Source organism: Lactuca sativa, chromosome 2 (assembly GCF_002870075.4).
Source record: "Lactuca sativa cultivar Salinas chromosome 2, Lsat_Salinas_v11, whole genome shotgun sequence".
Classification (NCBI taxonomy): Eukaryota; Viridiplantae; Streptophyta; class Magnoliopsida; order Asterales; family Asteraceae; genus Lactuca; species Lactuca sativa.
In genome coordinates, this window is record NC_056624.2 from 5440333 (window position 1) to 5454693 (window position 14361).

The following is a 14361-nucleotide window of genomic DNA, read 5'->3' on the forward strand; positions in this document are numbered from 1 at the left end:
GCTTCAATAGAAACCGGTGGGACCTTTGACTGTTAGTATATTACTTGTGCTATACTCTGTAGTATGTTAGGCAATGCTCTTAGTACCTAGATTATGACTGTTGACTGCATTATTTCCATCCATCCAATACCATGGTATTTGCAGGTCAACAGCAATAATTGAGGCTTGTTCATACTTCAATATATTGGCCTTCTTCTTCACAATTCCAACCAGTTGTACACATACGCACTTTACAAAGCAGCAAAAACAGCAAGCATTAGCACAGGCGCATATAGTAGAAGAGGTATGTTTTTGTTGAAAGTTTTTCTCTTTGTTTATGAATAATTTTTCTTAGTTGTTTTTAGTTTTCAATCTATCGATCCTTGACGAAATTATCTGAAAAAAATGTTTTGCTTTGTTACTTGTTGTGGATTGTTCGTGTATGCTCCACATATAAAATCAAGTCAATGTTTAAATGAATGACAATGCCTCCTCATTTTCCCTCTTTTGATTATTGAACAATGTTTTGGAGGAATGGTTTTCTTAGGACAGATGCTTCCACGTAGAGATCAGTTCTAGCCCTAATAAACCCCCTAACTGTATCACTGTAGGACTCTGTTTACAACTAATAAACCCCTAATTAAAAGGCACGGTATTTTGTTCCTCATCTCTCACAATTTTACACGATGATGAAGATGTTGAAATTAACAATCTATTCCCACTTTCAATCATTTCAAAGAAAACCAAGGTTAAGTTGACAAGGGAAGACAAACAGCAAAATTAACTATGAATTTACATACACATTAATTTACCAACTATCAATTCTATTCTAGCCAAACTTATTATGTGTCCTGAATCCTGAAGGAAACTTTTTATAACACTAATTATCTATGGATTGTATATGATAATTGAAAAAAGATAGCTAAGCAAGTTAATAAGTAATAAGTTTTAACAATTTCATTGCCTTTTTTATCTGTTACAGGTCTCTGTAAAAGCTAGAATATTGAAAGATGGAGCTTGTATCTGCAATCATTAGTCCTATTGTTGAATCTTTAATTGCTCCTGTCAAGAAACAACTGGGATATCTCTTTTCATCCACGAATCATGTTAGGAACATGAATACTAAAATAAAGCTACTGGATGATACAAGCCGTGATGTCAAAAAACACATGGAAACAAACAATAGAAGTAATCTGGAGATACCTACTCATGTAACGGGGTGGTTGGAAGAAGTTGAAAAGACTAAAGAAAAAGCTCAAAGCATTCCAAGTATTGGGAGCGGATGTTGTAACTTGAAAATGAGGTATCTAGTTGGAAAGAAGGCATTCAAGACTACGGAGGAGATGGAAAGTCTTATTGATGAAAATAGTAAGATAATTTGGACAAATGCTCAAAGACCTCTTGGGAAAGTGAACTCAGAAATCGCATCCAGTTCTGCACCTTCGGATGGTGATGCCCAAAATCACTTCAAATCAAGAGAGAAGTCTTTTAAGAACGCCTTGGAGTCCCTCCAACAAGATCACAAGAGCAAAGTGATAGCCCTATGTGGAATGGGTGGTGTGGGGAAAACCACCATGATGGAGCAACTGAAAAAGGCTGCAGAAGATAAGAAAATGTTTGATTATGTTGTGAAGGTGGTTATTGGGCAACAAATTAACATGCTTTCTATTCAGCAAGATGTGGCAGTGTATATGATGGGCCAGTCCCTCATTGAACTGAGTAAAGAAGCTAGAGCAGATCGTCTTCGTATAACATTTGGAAACCTTCTAGAAGGTAGAAGAAAGGTTTTACTAATACTAGATGATGTATGGGAAACGATTGACCTCAAAGATATTGGATTGAGTCCTTTGCCCAACGGCTTCAAGTTGTTGCTGACATCACGAAATGAAAATATTTGCAAACAAATTGCAGTAGAAGCCAATTCGGAGTCAACACTAGTTCGAGTGGATGTGATGGAAGAGCCTGAAGCATGTAGTTTCTTTTGGCAAATTATAGGTGTTTCAAAACAATATGATAAGGATCTCAAACAAATAGGAAGTGAGATCGTGAGAAGATGTGGTTTTTTGCCCCTTGCCATTAAACTCATCGCCAAAACCCTTCAATTTCAAGAAGTTTTTGTATGGAGAGATACTTTTCAACGGTTGAAGAAGAAGAATCTTGATGAGAATGTGCAAGAAGTTATTAAGATAAGCTATGATTATATAAAAACAGAGGAGGAAAAGGTGATTTTTCTTCTGTGTGGCTTGTTTCCTGATGACTTTAATATCCCAATTGAGGAACTCACAAGATATGCATGGGGCCTACAGTTATTAAGTGAAGTATCCACTTTGGGAGAGGCTAGAGACAGGACAAAAATGTGTGTGCAGAATCTTAGAAATGCAAATTTGTTGATGGATAGCGATTGCATTGGGTGTGTCAAAATGCATGATCTTGTGCTTGCTTTTGTCATAAATACAGTTTCTAAAGGTCATCATCCATGGATAATCAACCATGGTGATATTTCAAAGTGGAGTAGAGCTGAAGTGAGAGAGTCTTGCAAAAGACTTTCTATTACTTGCACAGGAATGTCTGAGTTTCCTGGTGACTCTAAGTACCCAAACCTATCACTTTTGAGACTTATGGATGGAGATAAGTCACTTAAGTTTCCTGAAGGTTTTTATGAAAAAATGGAAAATCTTGAAGTTGTAGCATATGAAAAAATGCAGTATCCGTTGCTTCCCAGATCACTTGAATGCTCCACCAAGCTCCAAACACTCATTCTCCATCAATGCCTATTGATGTTTGATTTCTCTGTTATTGGTGAACTCATGAATCTGGAAGTGCTCAGTTTTGCTCATTGTGGCATCAGAAAGTTACCATCCACAATTGGAAATTTGAAGAAGCTAAAGCTATTGGATTTGACGGGGTGTGTAAATCTTCGTATTGATGATGGTGTATTGTTAAATTTGGTCAAGCTTGAAGAGCTTTATATGAGAGTTGATGATAGAAAGGCAATTAGGTTCACAGACAGCAATCGTGTTGAATTAGCAGAGCTTTCAAATCATCTTTCTGCATTAGAAGTTGAGTTCTTTGACAACAATGGTACGCCCAAGAATATGCTGTTTACTGAACTTAAAAGGTTTAGAATCTCTATGGGATGTGGTTTAGGAGACAATACTCACAAAAATATGCACTCATTTGAAAACACATTGAGGTTGGTCACTAACAAAGATGAGCTGTTGGAATCTACAATGAATGAGTTGTTTGAGAAAACCGAGGTGCTTTATTTGGAGGTGGATGGTATGAACGATCTTGAAGAAGTTTTAATGGAATCAGTTCATCTCCCTCAGCAAGCGTTTAATAATCTAAGAGTCCTTGATGTGTTCAAGTGTGAAAACTTGAGGTACCTCTTCACAGTCCCTATTGCAAATGGTTTGGTGAAGCTTGAGCGCCTCACAGTTTCAGAGTGCTCTGTTCTTGAAGTACTTGCACATGGTGAAAATGGTGGAGCTGAGAAAATTAAGTTTCAGGGGCTAAAGTTTCTAGGATTGGATAGGCTACCAAAGCTGATAGGTCTTTGCAACACTGCTAATGTAATTGAGCTACCACAGCTGGTGGAGTTGGAACTTGATGGCCTTCCTAACTTCAATAGCATTTATCCAAAGAAAACATCTGCAACATCTTCTATGTCCAGTAATGACTCTGCAATTCAACCATTATTTAACAAACAGGTACCTCTATATTAGGATTTATGTTGACAGTTTCATAGATTGACTTATAATCAACAAGTCTTAATTGTTGTGCAGGTGCTGATTCCTAAGTTGGAGAAATTGAGGATTTGGAGGATGGATAAGCTGAAAGAGATATGGCCTTATCAAGTTATAAGTAGCAAAGACGTTGATGCCTGCGTGTTGAGAAAGATTGAAGTGAGGGGATGTGATAATCTTGTGAATCTGTTTCCAACCAATCCCATGTCTTTGCTGGGTTGTCTGGAAGTGCTTGATGTTTCTAATTGTGGAAACATTGAAGTGTTATTTAACATCGACATGAGTTGTGTTGGTGAAATTGAAGAACACAGTAGCAACTTGAGACAAATTGAAGTATCTAATTTGGAGAAGCTAAGAGAGTTGTGGAGGATGAAAGGTGAAAGTAGCTCTGATATCCTCATCCGTACCTTTCAAGCTGTTGAAAGTATAGAAATAGAAGAGTGCAAGAGGTTTGTAAACGTATTCACACCGACCGTCACCAATTCTGATGTGAAAACAGTTATGAATGTGAGTATAGATGGAAGGAGACCTTCTGAAGAAACCAGGAGCAACATTGAATTGGTTCAGAACAGCCAGGAGGTATGTGATGTCATTGAGCTTTCAATTTCTCTTTTGATGTTAACAACTTATGTATATGTGTCTCTATACATACATACACGTATATAACATATCACACTACAACAAATCAATCAATTCTACACAATTCTTTCGATGTGTTCTGCTAGATTCTCACTCTTGAATTTCAATCACACAAGGATGGAAAGGAGAAATACAAGAAATTATAGATCTCACACTGGAAATTGATGATCTAATGATCAATTTTACATACATGTGATAGAAATCTGGCGGTTTGAGTTGCCAAGATCTCCCAAAGCGACTAATCTCTAAAATAATTGATAAGATGTCTCTCCTAACTGATCTCTTACAATATAAAGGCATAACTGAAATAGTTAATTTACTTATTTACCCGTGCTGCCCACAATTGCTTACTCATGGTTTAAATCCTTTCTTGCCTCTTTGTGAATAAGTAAGAATTGGTTTATTTCCCTTCTTGCCCCTCCTTGAATATGTGAACATGAGTTATATTTATTTGTAATTATATTTGTTGTTGAGATATGTGCAGATTAATGTAATATCCAAGGAAGAGATCATTTCAGAGGTGGATGGTAATATTCCTGACGTTGAATCCTCAATTCATCCCAAACCTTTTAACGTTAATCACCTTCAAGTACTTGGCTGTAAGGATGTTGAAGTGGTGTTTGAGATAGAGAGTTCCAGTAACAGCAACAGCACCACAGATTTCACAACAAGTCTGCATAAATATAATCATCAACCACCACCACTACTACTTCCCCACCTCAAGTCTTTATATTTAATAAATATGGAGAGGATGAGTGATGTGTGGAAGTGCAATTGGAAGAAACTTGTAATTCATCAAAACCAATCACAATCCTACTCATTCCACAACCTCACAATCATACACATGGAAAAGTGTCATACCATAAAGTACTTATTTTCACCTGTCATGGGCAAACTTCTTCCCAACTTAAAGGATGTCTGGATACATGAGTGTGATGGTATTGAAGAAGTTGTTTCAAATAGAGATATTAATGATGAAAATGAAGAAATAATATCTTCTACTCACACAAACACCATCTCCTCCTTCCCTCTTCTTGATTCTCTCTACCTTTTTAATCTGCCAAGCCTAAAGAGTATCGATGGCGGTACTACAATCACAACTACTTCCATCCATGATCAGTTCCAGGTATATTTGATTTCTTTTAAGCGAATCCTTTACATATTTCAGTTATTTGTTTTATTTAAATATATATTTATTTTTAATATTCTATTTTCCATTAGCTGCTTTATATAACTCCCTAAGCTAATTCTTCTGAAGCTGGAAAGACAAAAATAAATAACTACATGCATAGTATTTAATAGTTTTTTCATTTGCGTAGGTCATTAAGTTGATTTAGGATAAGACCGGATTGTCAGGGAGAGAAAAAAATTGATTGATGGATGTATATAAGTCATATGAAAAATAGAAAAAAAATGATTTTATTGATGCTTTTTTTTGTTCTGTTTTTTTTTTTTTTTTTTTTTTTTTTTTGTTTTGTTTTGTTTTGTTTCCTAGCATGCTAGTTTGGCTTAGTAAAATTCGGTTTGTTGTTTAAGAGAAATATCTTTTTTGCTGACATTGAACAAAACAATATGAAACTTTATGTAGCTGTATCTAATGTGCCAACTGAAAATATATAAATACAATATGTGACAATAGGCTCCTGTTTACAATTTCTTTTGTACCAGAAAAGTGTGCTATTCAAAATATTAACTTTAAGACATTGAACTATTATAGAGTCAAATGTCAATGTTGTCAATTTTGGAAATATCTCTAGATCTTAATTTATCAAGTATAATTAGCCAACTTTTTACTGAAAAGGACTCCCTTGAAAAAAATCTTTGTTCTAAAAATGCTTTCGATCTATTTAGCATATTAGAATTAAGATAGATTTTATAAAAATACAATTAATGAAAATTTATAGATGTATAATAAATTAACATGAAGAAGATGATGCATGTATAATAATTTAACCGTTCATGTTAGTAAAATTATTTAAAACATGAAGAAGATGATGCATGTAATCAATGCAGGTATGGAAATATAAGCATATTGATTGCAAACTCATTTCCTAATAATAAATAAATTTAGAAGTACAATTATGTTTTCATTTTCTCACATTGAGGGGGTAATGGGTTATATAGTCCAATGATATTTGTTTTCTCTTCATAAATCATGGCACTATAATAATTTTGAATGGGGCCATATACAGAAAACCATTATATTTTAGTCATTTTTTTCTGTTCAACATATTTTCATTTACTTTCTTATTATAGCATCATACTTTCATTTCTTCCAGTTATAGCATCATACTTTGAAAAATATACCCAATTACACATGGCTACAATGGCTTGATAAGAAAAGTTGAAAGTAGAATGCTATAAATGGGTGGATTTTGAAAGTACCTATATGCTGGTCTTGGGTCATTTATTAAAGGCTAAAATGCTAGAAATAGCAATTTACTTTCATCGATTTGCTTATCAGAGCATCATACTTTCTCTTTTTCCTATTAAAGCATTGTAGTTTAAGAAACCCACCCAATTATAGCAGTGTCATCTAAATACAATGGATTTCTGTTGCTGTAATATATATATATATATATATATATATATATATATATATATATATATATATGTTGATTAATTGCTAATAAAAGTACTTCAAAGTCTGTTCATTTTCAAGTTTTAATTTGAATAAATGCTAATTAATTGTGTTAATTAGCACCCTGGCAGTTTTGTTTTTTCTTGTTTCTATTTTCTTTTTTGTAGCTGTTCAAAATCTCCTGTAAGCCTATATAATTAAGGCCCCTTTTATGATTGATTTAGTGTACCTTTTCTTTCATCCACCATCTACTTGTTCTCTCTTGCCAACAATATAAAGCATAGCATACAACTGTTTTCTTGTTTTTCGTTATTTGGCTATACATATAACAAGGGTATTTTGGTCATTTGACAAACCGTCTTCCTTAATGGAGTGGAGTCCAAACACCACAGTCTGATTTCTCTTAATTCAAATTTTCACCATAAAATCCAACATGAACTTTGTCTTTTAAACAATTTGAATCCTTCAAAAATAGGCCCAGATTTTGTGGCCTAGGTGGTCTTCTATAATAAACGAATAATTGGAAATGCGGTGCTATTTCTTGCATTTAGCCCTTCTTCAATACAAACAAGTAAAGTTCATAGTTACAAAATTTTGCATATTTTATGGTTTATATTATGCTTTTATGTGTTTATAGACGTGTTCCTGCAGACATGTGTGAAATATATATGTTGATTAATTACTAATCAAAGTACTTCAAAGTCTCTTCAGTTTCGAGTTTTAATTTGAATAAATGCTAATTAGTTGTGTTAATTAGCACCCTGGCAGTTTTGTTTTTTCTTGTTTCTATTTCCTTTTTTCTAGCTGTTCATATTCTCGTATTAGCCTGTATAAGGCCACTTTTATGATTGATTTAGTGTACCTTTTCTTTCATCCACCATCTACTTGTTCTCTCTTGCCAACAATATAAGGCATAGCATACAACTGATTTCTCGTTTTTAGTTATTCGGTTATATATAACAAGGGTATTTTGGTCATTTGACAAACCTTCTTCCTTAATGGAGTGTCCAAAAACCACGATCTGATTTCTCTTAATTCATTTTTTCACCATAAAATCTAACATGAACTTTGTCTTGTAAACCATTTGAATCTTTCACATGTAGGCCCAGATTTTGTGGCCTAGGTGGTCTTCTATGTTTATGCTGATTCTGTGTCTTTCAGAAGTATGCTTCTTATGATCCTTCCACTCTCTTCATGTCGTTGATTCTGTCTGTCACCATCAGAACCTCATAAAAGTTTCTGCTGAGGTGTCATGCCAGTGGTGACCTGGAATTTGTGAAAAGTCTAATGCCATTTATTTTCTCTTCATAAATCATGGCACTCTACTTCAGCTTGCCTTATGAAATCCACCCAAGTTTGGAGAAATGTTCTATGCTGACCACTTTGACCTGCTATAGCAGGTTAAAGTGGTCACAATAGAAAATTTTGTCAAAGTTGAGTGGCTTTAGTGAAATTAAGTGGACTAAACTTTGACAACCTTTTCAATTATGACCACTTTAACCTGCTATAGTAGGTCAAATTTGTCGATATAGAAAGAAATTTCAAACTTGGGTAGGTTTGATGAGCTAAAACTGAAATGGAATTGTTAAACTGCAAAAAAATGGCCGAGATATATTGCCCTTTTGTAGTTCAACTTACATTGTCGACGTTACTGAACTACCTTAGTTTTGGGAAGCACTTGTGCATGTACATAGCAAACAGCTAAGCTTTGTTAATTTAAATAGATCCATTGATTTTTCATGTGTTGTTGTAGTGTTCTCAAGTCGGTGTTGCTTCTTGGTTCTTATGCCAATACTCCAAACACATACATATATGGAATTGTCCTGCCCTATCAAGAGTGTTTCCATCCAATGTAGTGGGACAACTGAATAAGCTTGAAGTGTTGAGCATATCAGATTGCAAGTCAATGGTGGAGATATTTGAAAGTAAAGAAATAAACAAAGATGGTGTTGATAGTACTACGAATGTTGGTGATGGAAGTGATGATACTTGTACTGCAATCACCATCCCAAGGTCGGCTAATATGACTCTGCTTCAATTGTCCAACCTAACGATATTGAGAATCTATGACTGTGAAGTATTGGAATATATATTCACAAGTTCCACACTTGAAAGCCTCAAGCAACTCAAAGAACTGATGGTAGTTAAATGCAAGGCAATGAAAGTGATTGTGAAGGAAGACGGAGATTTACCAGAACTCAAGGGTTTCTTCCGTCGTCTCAAGTCCCTTACACTTGTAGATTTACCAGATCTGAAGGGTTTCTTCTTGGGGAAGAATGAGTTCAGGTGGAAAGCATTGGAAAAGGTTAAGATTTATGGCTGCCCACAAATGATGAATTTCACATCTGGTCACTCCATGACTCCGAAGCTCAACTACATACATACAGCCTACGGCAAGCATAGTCTTGAATGTGGCCTCAACTTCCATTTGACCAATGCTACACAAGAGGTATGTTGTTACTTTACTTCATCATTTAACCAGGTGATCAGCATGTCGTTTTATGATGTTCAACATATTATTTGCTTACAAATTTAGATGGTTCATATGCAAAACATAGTATTTGCTTACACTATGGGGGGGGGGGGGGGGGGGGGGGGTTCCAGGTCGGTTCATATGTGTATTCCGGAAGAAACACAAAACAAAACCAAATGAAGATACATATATAACCACTTCCCATCTTTTGTATCTATAAAAAGTTACGAAAATATGCAATTTTTTTTATTATAAGTTAATATTTCATTCCTAAGATATTAAGTGGTCTCTTATGTTATAAAAGATGTTATATTCACTAATTCATAAGTTAGCAATTTAATATTTTAATCAAGTTAGATGAAGTAAAGACAAAAGGCCCAATTGACATATTCACTGAGGGTGGTTTTTTCCATGTCTAAAGATTTTTGAACATATACTATACTAGTTTCCGTTTGATCAGAATCAGATCAACAACCCCTTCTTCTTTACAGTGTCCCTATTGTAACCACAAAAATCAACAAATACAGGGACCAAATTTGCAGTTTTCGCTAAAACGTATTTTAATTTGACAAAAAAATTGATCGGTTTGTAGAAAAACAAAGTATTCAATTAAAGGAATAACAAAATAAGCACCTAAGAAAAAGTGCTTCTAAAATTCACAAAATATTTACGTTCCTTAAAAATACAAGACTTAAGAATTTATATCAAATATATGAACATAAAAAATTATTTTCTTGTGTATTACAAATGATACTTGGCAAGTTCATTCTTATTCAAATCATTTGTAAATTTCATAGAATGTGATCGTTTGGTACCTGACATAAATCATTTATTAGGAACTTAGAACTAACATCTTCATTCGGTTAAGAAAAGAAAACACAAAATAGATGGAAATTGAAGCATTGCCTCATTTTACATATTTTCACTCATATCTGTTAACAAATAGATTTTTGTATGGAAGTATATATTGTAATTAAATCATTTATATCGTTTTCATCCAATTTAATTCAATTATCTAACATATTTTATAAATATTGTGATGCTAGTTGTTACTTAATCAAGTTCTTCTTTTCTCTCTCATCTTTTACAAGGTAAACATTTTTTTAGCGTTTATTACCTAAAATTGACGAAAATAGTATAGCTGAGATGATTGTAAAAGTGTAAGTATATCATCCATATATCATTTGTTGTATTTGACAATGCCATAAAAAATACAATAACATAATTATCTTTTTTCCTAAAAAAATTGGATGTAAATATTCAGTACATGAAAAATTACCCTTTTTGAAGTAGCCAAAACACTTAACTTTTACTTTTTATTTTATCCCCCCCACCCACCCACTCACCCACAAACTATCATTTTTACTTTTATTTAAAAAGACTCGACAATCATCGATAACAATCTAAATTATTTGAGCAAATGCAATATATAAAGCTGAAATTTTCTTCATGGTGCTCATCTTCACAAAATATAATGTAAGCAGTGTCATAAACTAGGTTGTTGATTGGAAATACATGTTGGCTCATTGAAGAATAACATAACTTGCAATCCTTATTATGTTTGTAATATTAAATGTATTTTTCTTTAATAATTGTCGTGTTTGTGATGATCTATCTATGTTTGATTTTTCTTAGCAGACTCAACTTCCTATGTGCTCTATTCCAGATATGATAATGCTAGTTCAGTTCCCATGGTCTTTTTCAAATTTAGTTGAAGTAGATGCACAAGGGAGTGACAAATTGTTGAAAAGCCACATAATTTTTCCATGCAAGGAGTTGCTGAATTTGAAGAATCTTGAAAAGCTTTCTATTATTACCAGCAAGTATGGTGAATCTAAAATAGAGGAGGTATTTGAAGTAGCAGAAGGGACAAATGAAGATGTGGATATTGAAACACAATCTGTTGTGGTATTTGAGAAGCTGAAAGAGGTGACTTTGGGTAGATTAAATAATCTGAAGCATATGTGGAAGAGCAATCGGTGGATAGTGTTGAACTTTCCAAACCTTACAAAGGTCTCAATTGAAAGTTGTAAGCTTCTTGGACACGTTTTCAGTAGTTGCATGGTTGGCAGTCTATTGCAGCTCCAAGAGCTACAAATAAGTAACTGCGAGAGTATGGATGTGATTGTGAAGCAAGTTGAAGATTCCAAAACCAGACCGACTACAAAGGTTGTGTTCCCTTGTCTAAAATCCATAACACTTGAAATGCTTCCAAATCTCAAGGGATTTTGCCTGGGGAAGGAGGCTTTTGAATGGCCAATATTAGATACTTTGGAAATCAAAGATTGTCCAAAAATAACAGTTTTCACAAATGGGCAATCAACTACTCCAAAGCTAAAACTAATAGATACAACTTTTGGATTGTGTCATGCAACGGAAGACCCAAACTCTTTCATAAAGACCAAACAAGAAGAGGTATATGGTGTCTCCTTTGGTTATTAGTAACAGATTAATATGTTTGATCCAACAAAACGTTTACTTTACTCTCGAATTTACAACTTATTGTAATCTCCTCTCCTACAGGGATGGGAGTTCTAGAGCAACATCAAATTCACACGTGCGGTTTGGTTCGTTTTGAAGTTAGCTATATAGCACAGGTAAGATTACATTGTACACTTATTTCCTTCTTCCCAATCATGTACATGTTTCTCCACCTTAGTTATCTGATCATTGAATTGACTTTTTGTCACAGTTGCTTGCTTACTACTCTTTCAATTCGGGTTATTGAACTTCTATTTTCAAGTAATCTTATCTATGATGTGTCCACTTCTTGTATTTAATTAAGCTGTGACCAACTTAGCAATAATTACACAAGTTTTTATTAATTGGTCTGTACATGTTCCACTATTTTAAATAGTAAATAAATTCAGTGGTTGAAGGTGCATAGAATGATAGTCCATCGTACATGAAACTTTCTTAGCTCACACCGGGTAAGAAAGAAAAAAAAAGTATGAAGCTAATTTGTTATAACATAAAACTTCTCTTAATTCAACAGATCTGTGCTCTTAATTTTTATGAACACCCGGTGTTTGATAAAATTCTTCAATGAAAAAAGACCCATAAACTTTTGGCTCCTCTTTTAAGTCAAGTGTATTAATGTTTGTTTTGTATATGAGCACTTAAATCTTGAGGAAGCGACTCCATTTCTCTCTTGTAAGTTGAGTGTGTCAGTGTCACCCATATAAAAGCTTTGTTTTTCAGTCTCTGAAATAAAAAGAATAAAATTTGGTTACAAATATCTTATGTTCAGTGCAGGTTTCCATCGCCACCTTCAATGAATCTGTCTCATGATGATTTTGAGTTAACAATTGTTCACTAAACCTAGATAAGTTACAATTATGCCCATGACTATGAGCCATCCATTGATTATTTTAAACCTATTTGAGAAACAGAACACTTATGCATATTATCTGATTTTTGATGCATCTGAGGTTTAACATTTTTTTTATAATCAAATTTAGTTTGATATTGGAGTTGTCATTATTTATAATCACGCTCAGATTTTGAAAATGCCACTTATGTAGAAATTATTTGATGAAAAAAACATTATATTTTCATTCATTGTTTAATTTGTCACTTTGTGCATGTTTTTGTCGACATACGGTTGTACCATATGATGACATGAAAATTTTTATGTGGTGGCTGGTTTAGTTGGATTAAAAGACGTTACCTGTCAAGTTGATTTTATGCAGTGGCGGGCTTAGTTAGAAATATTTGATGAAAAAACATTACATTTCCATTTCTTCACAATCTTCAAACCTTTGGTCATTTATTTAAAGTTGCGTAATGATCAATGTTGCATACTTTATGTCAGTTGCATAAATTTGTAATGAAAGTGAAACACTGTTGCAGAATTTGTCTAAAAAAAATAAAAAAAATTGGTGCATAAACTGGTCCTAGAATGAAACATAGTTGAATAATGAATATTATGTCTAAAAAAATATTTTGTTGCATAAATTGACTAACATGTGCAATCAATGTCCGTGGCTTAAACATGTTAAATCATATGGTTAAAAATGTAATTCACTCACTTTTCTTAGAAGCATATGGTTCCGAATACAAATAGAATCCTAATAGATAGATGAAAATAAAATCATATTCCTAACCATCAAACGGCTCCTAGGTGATTACTTCTTCCCTTTGCTCGACTCAAACGGCTCTAGCTTCGGCCGCAAAGAGTTGACGTTTGAGATTGGCTATTTCTTTCTCAAGAGAGTGTATGTAGTCTGTATCACTTTCCTTAATAGTGTGTGAGTCTGATAGGGCTTCCGATGGGTGGGGCTTACTAGGTGTATCCTTAACGTCCTTTCCTTCATCTGACTCCTGGTCAGATTCATCATATTCGTAATCAGTTACCACGTACTCTTCCGGTTCCACTCCGGGTCCCACCTCCCATTGTAGGGCCTCCTTCAGGCTTTTCTTCAGGATTGTCATCTAGACCCACCTCAATCTCCCTATAGACTACTAGAGCTTGATAGTAGGGGTCGTCTTGCTGCATTCCTGCCATATTGCCCGCGTGGGAAGTATAGGTGTGAAAAGTGTGTGCATTGGGGTGTATAAGGATAGTATTCTTAAAATACTCCTACAATGTTTATTTTTCTTAAGTTTAGTTCCTCTAACCTATTTGGATAGTTAGATGGTAAGCTTTCGGTTTATTGACCATCACGATTATTCCCAAACATATGTTGATCTTACTTTGAATGAATGTAGTTGATTAGGCTACATTGATCCCCAATACGATTACATAACTGCCCTGATTAAATCGCAATGTTCAAATCCCCCAAAAACTTTTATTGTATAGTATCATGCTATTATTCTAAAACACGCACATAGGTAAGTATTTTATTTACTCTGTTCAGAGTTATTTAGCCCCATTGTGTTTATAGTTGCATATCATGTATGCTTAGATATGTTAGTTCACTATAAACAAAGCTCTGATACCA

General features: G+C 34.1%; 1 protein-coding gene across 4 annotated transcripts; it reads left to right on the forward strand.

The window, feature by feature from the left end:
* Positions 1–105: 105 nt before the first annotated feature.
* Positions 106–13877, forward strand: LOC128132144 (uncharacterized). Of its 4 annotated transcripts, none has more exons than XR_008230085.1 (8): positions 106–283; positions 962–3689; positions 3765–4304; positions 4849–5490; positions 8699–9394; positions 11054–11833; positions 11942–12015; positions 12669–13877. XR_008230085.1 is itself a non-coding variant. In XM_052768228.1 (7 exons), exons 2-7 carry the CDS (start codon positions 990–992, stop codon positions 11954–11956), a joined length of 5373 nt encoding a protein of 1790 aa, XP_052624188.1. In that variant the 5' UTR covers positions 106–283; positions 962–989; the 3' UTR covers positions 11957–12299. The 4 variants fall into 4 exon arrangements, 1 of the variants encoding a protein (XP_052624188.1); XR_008230084.1 differs by having other exon boundaries at positions 12674–13877; XR_008230083.1 differs by lacking the exon at positions 12669–13877 and adding an exon at positions 12111–12299.
* Positions 13878–14361: the final 484 nt, after the last annotated feature.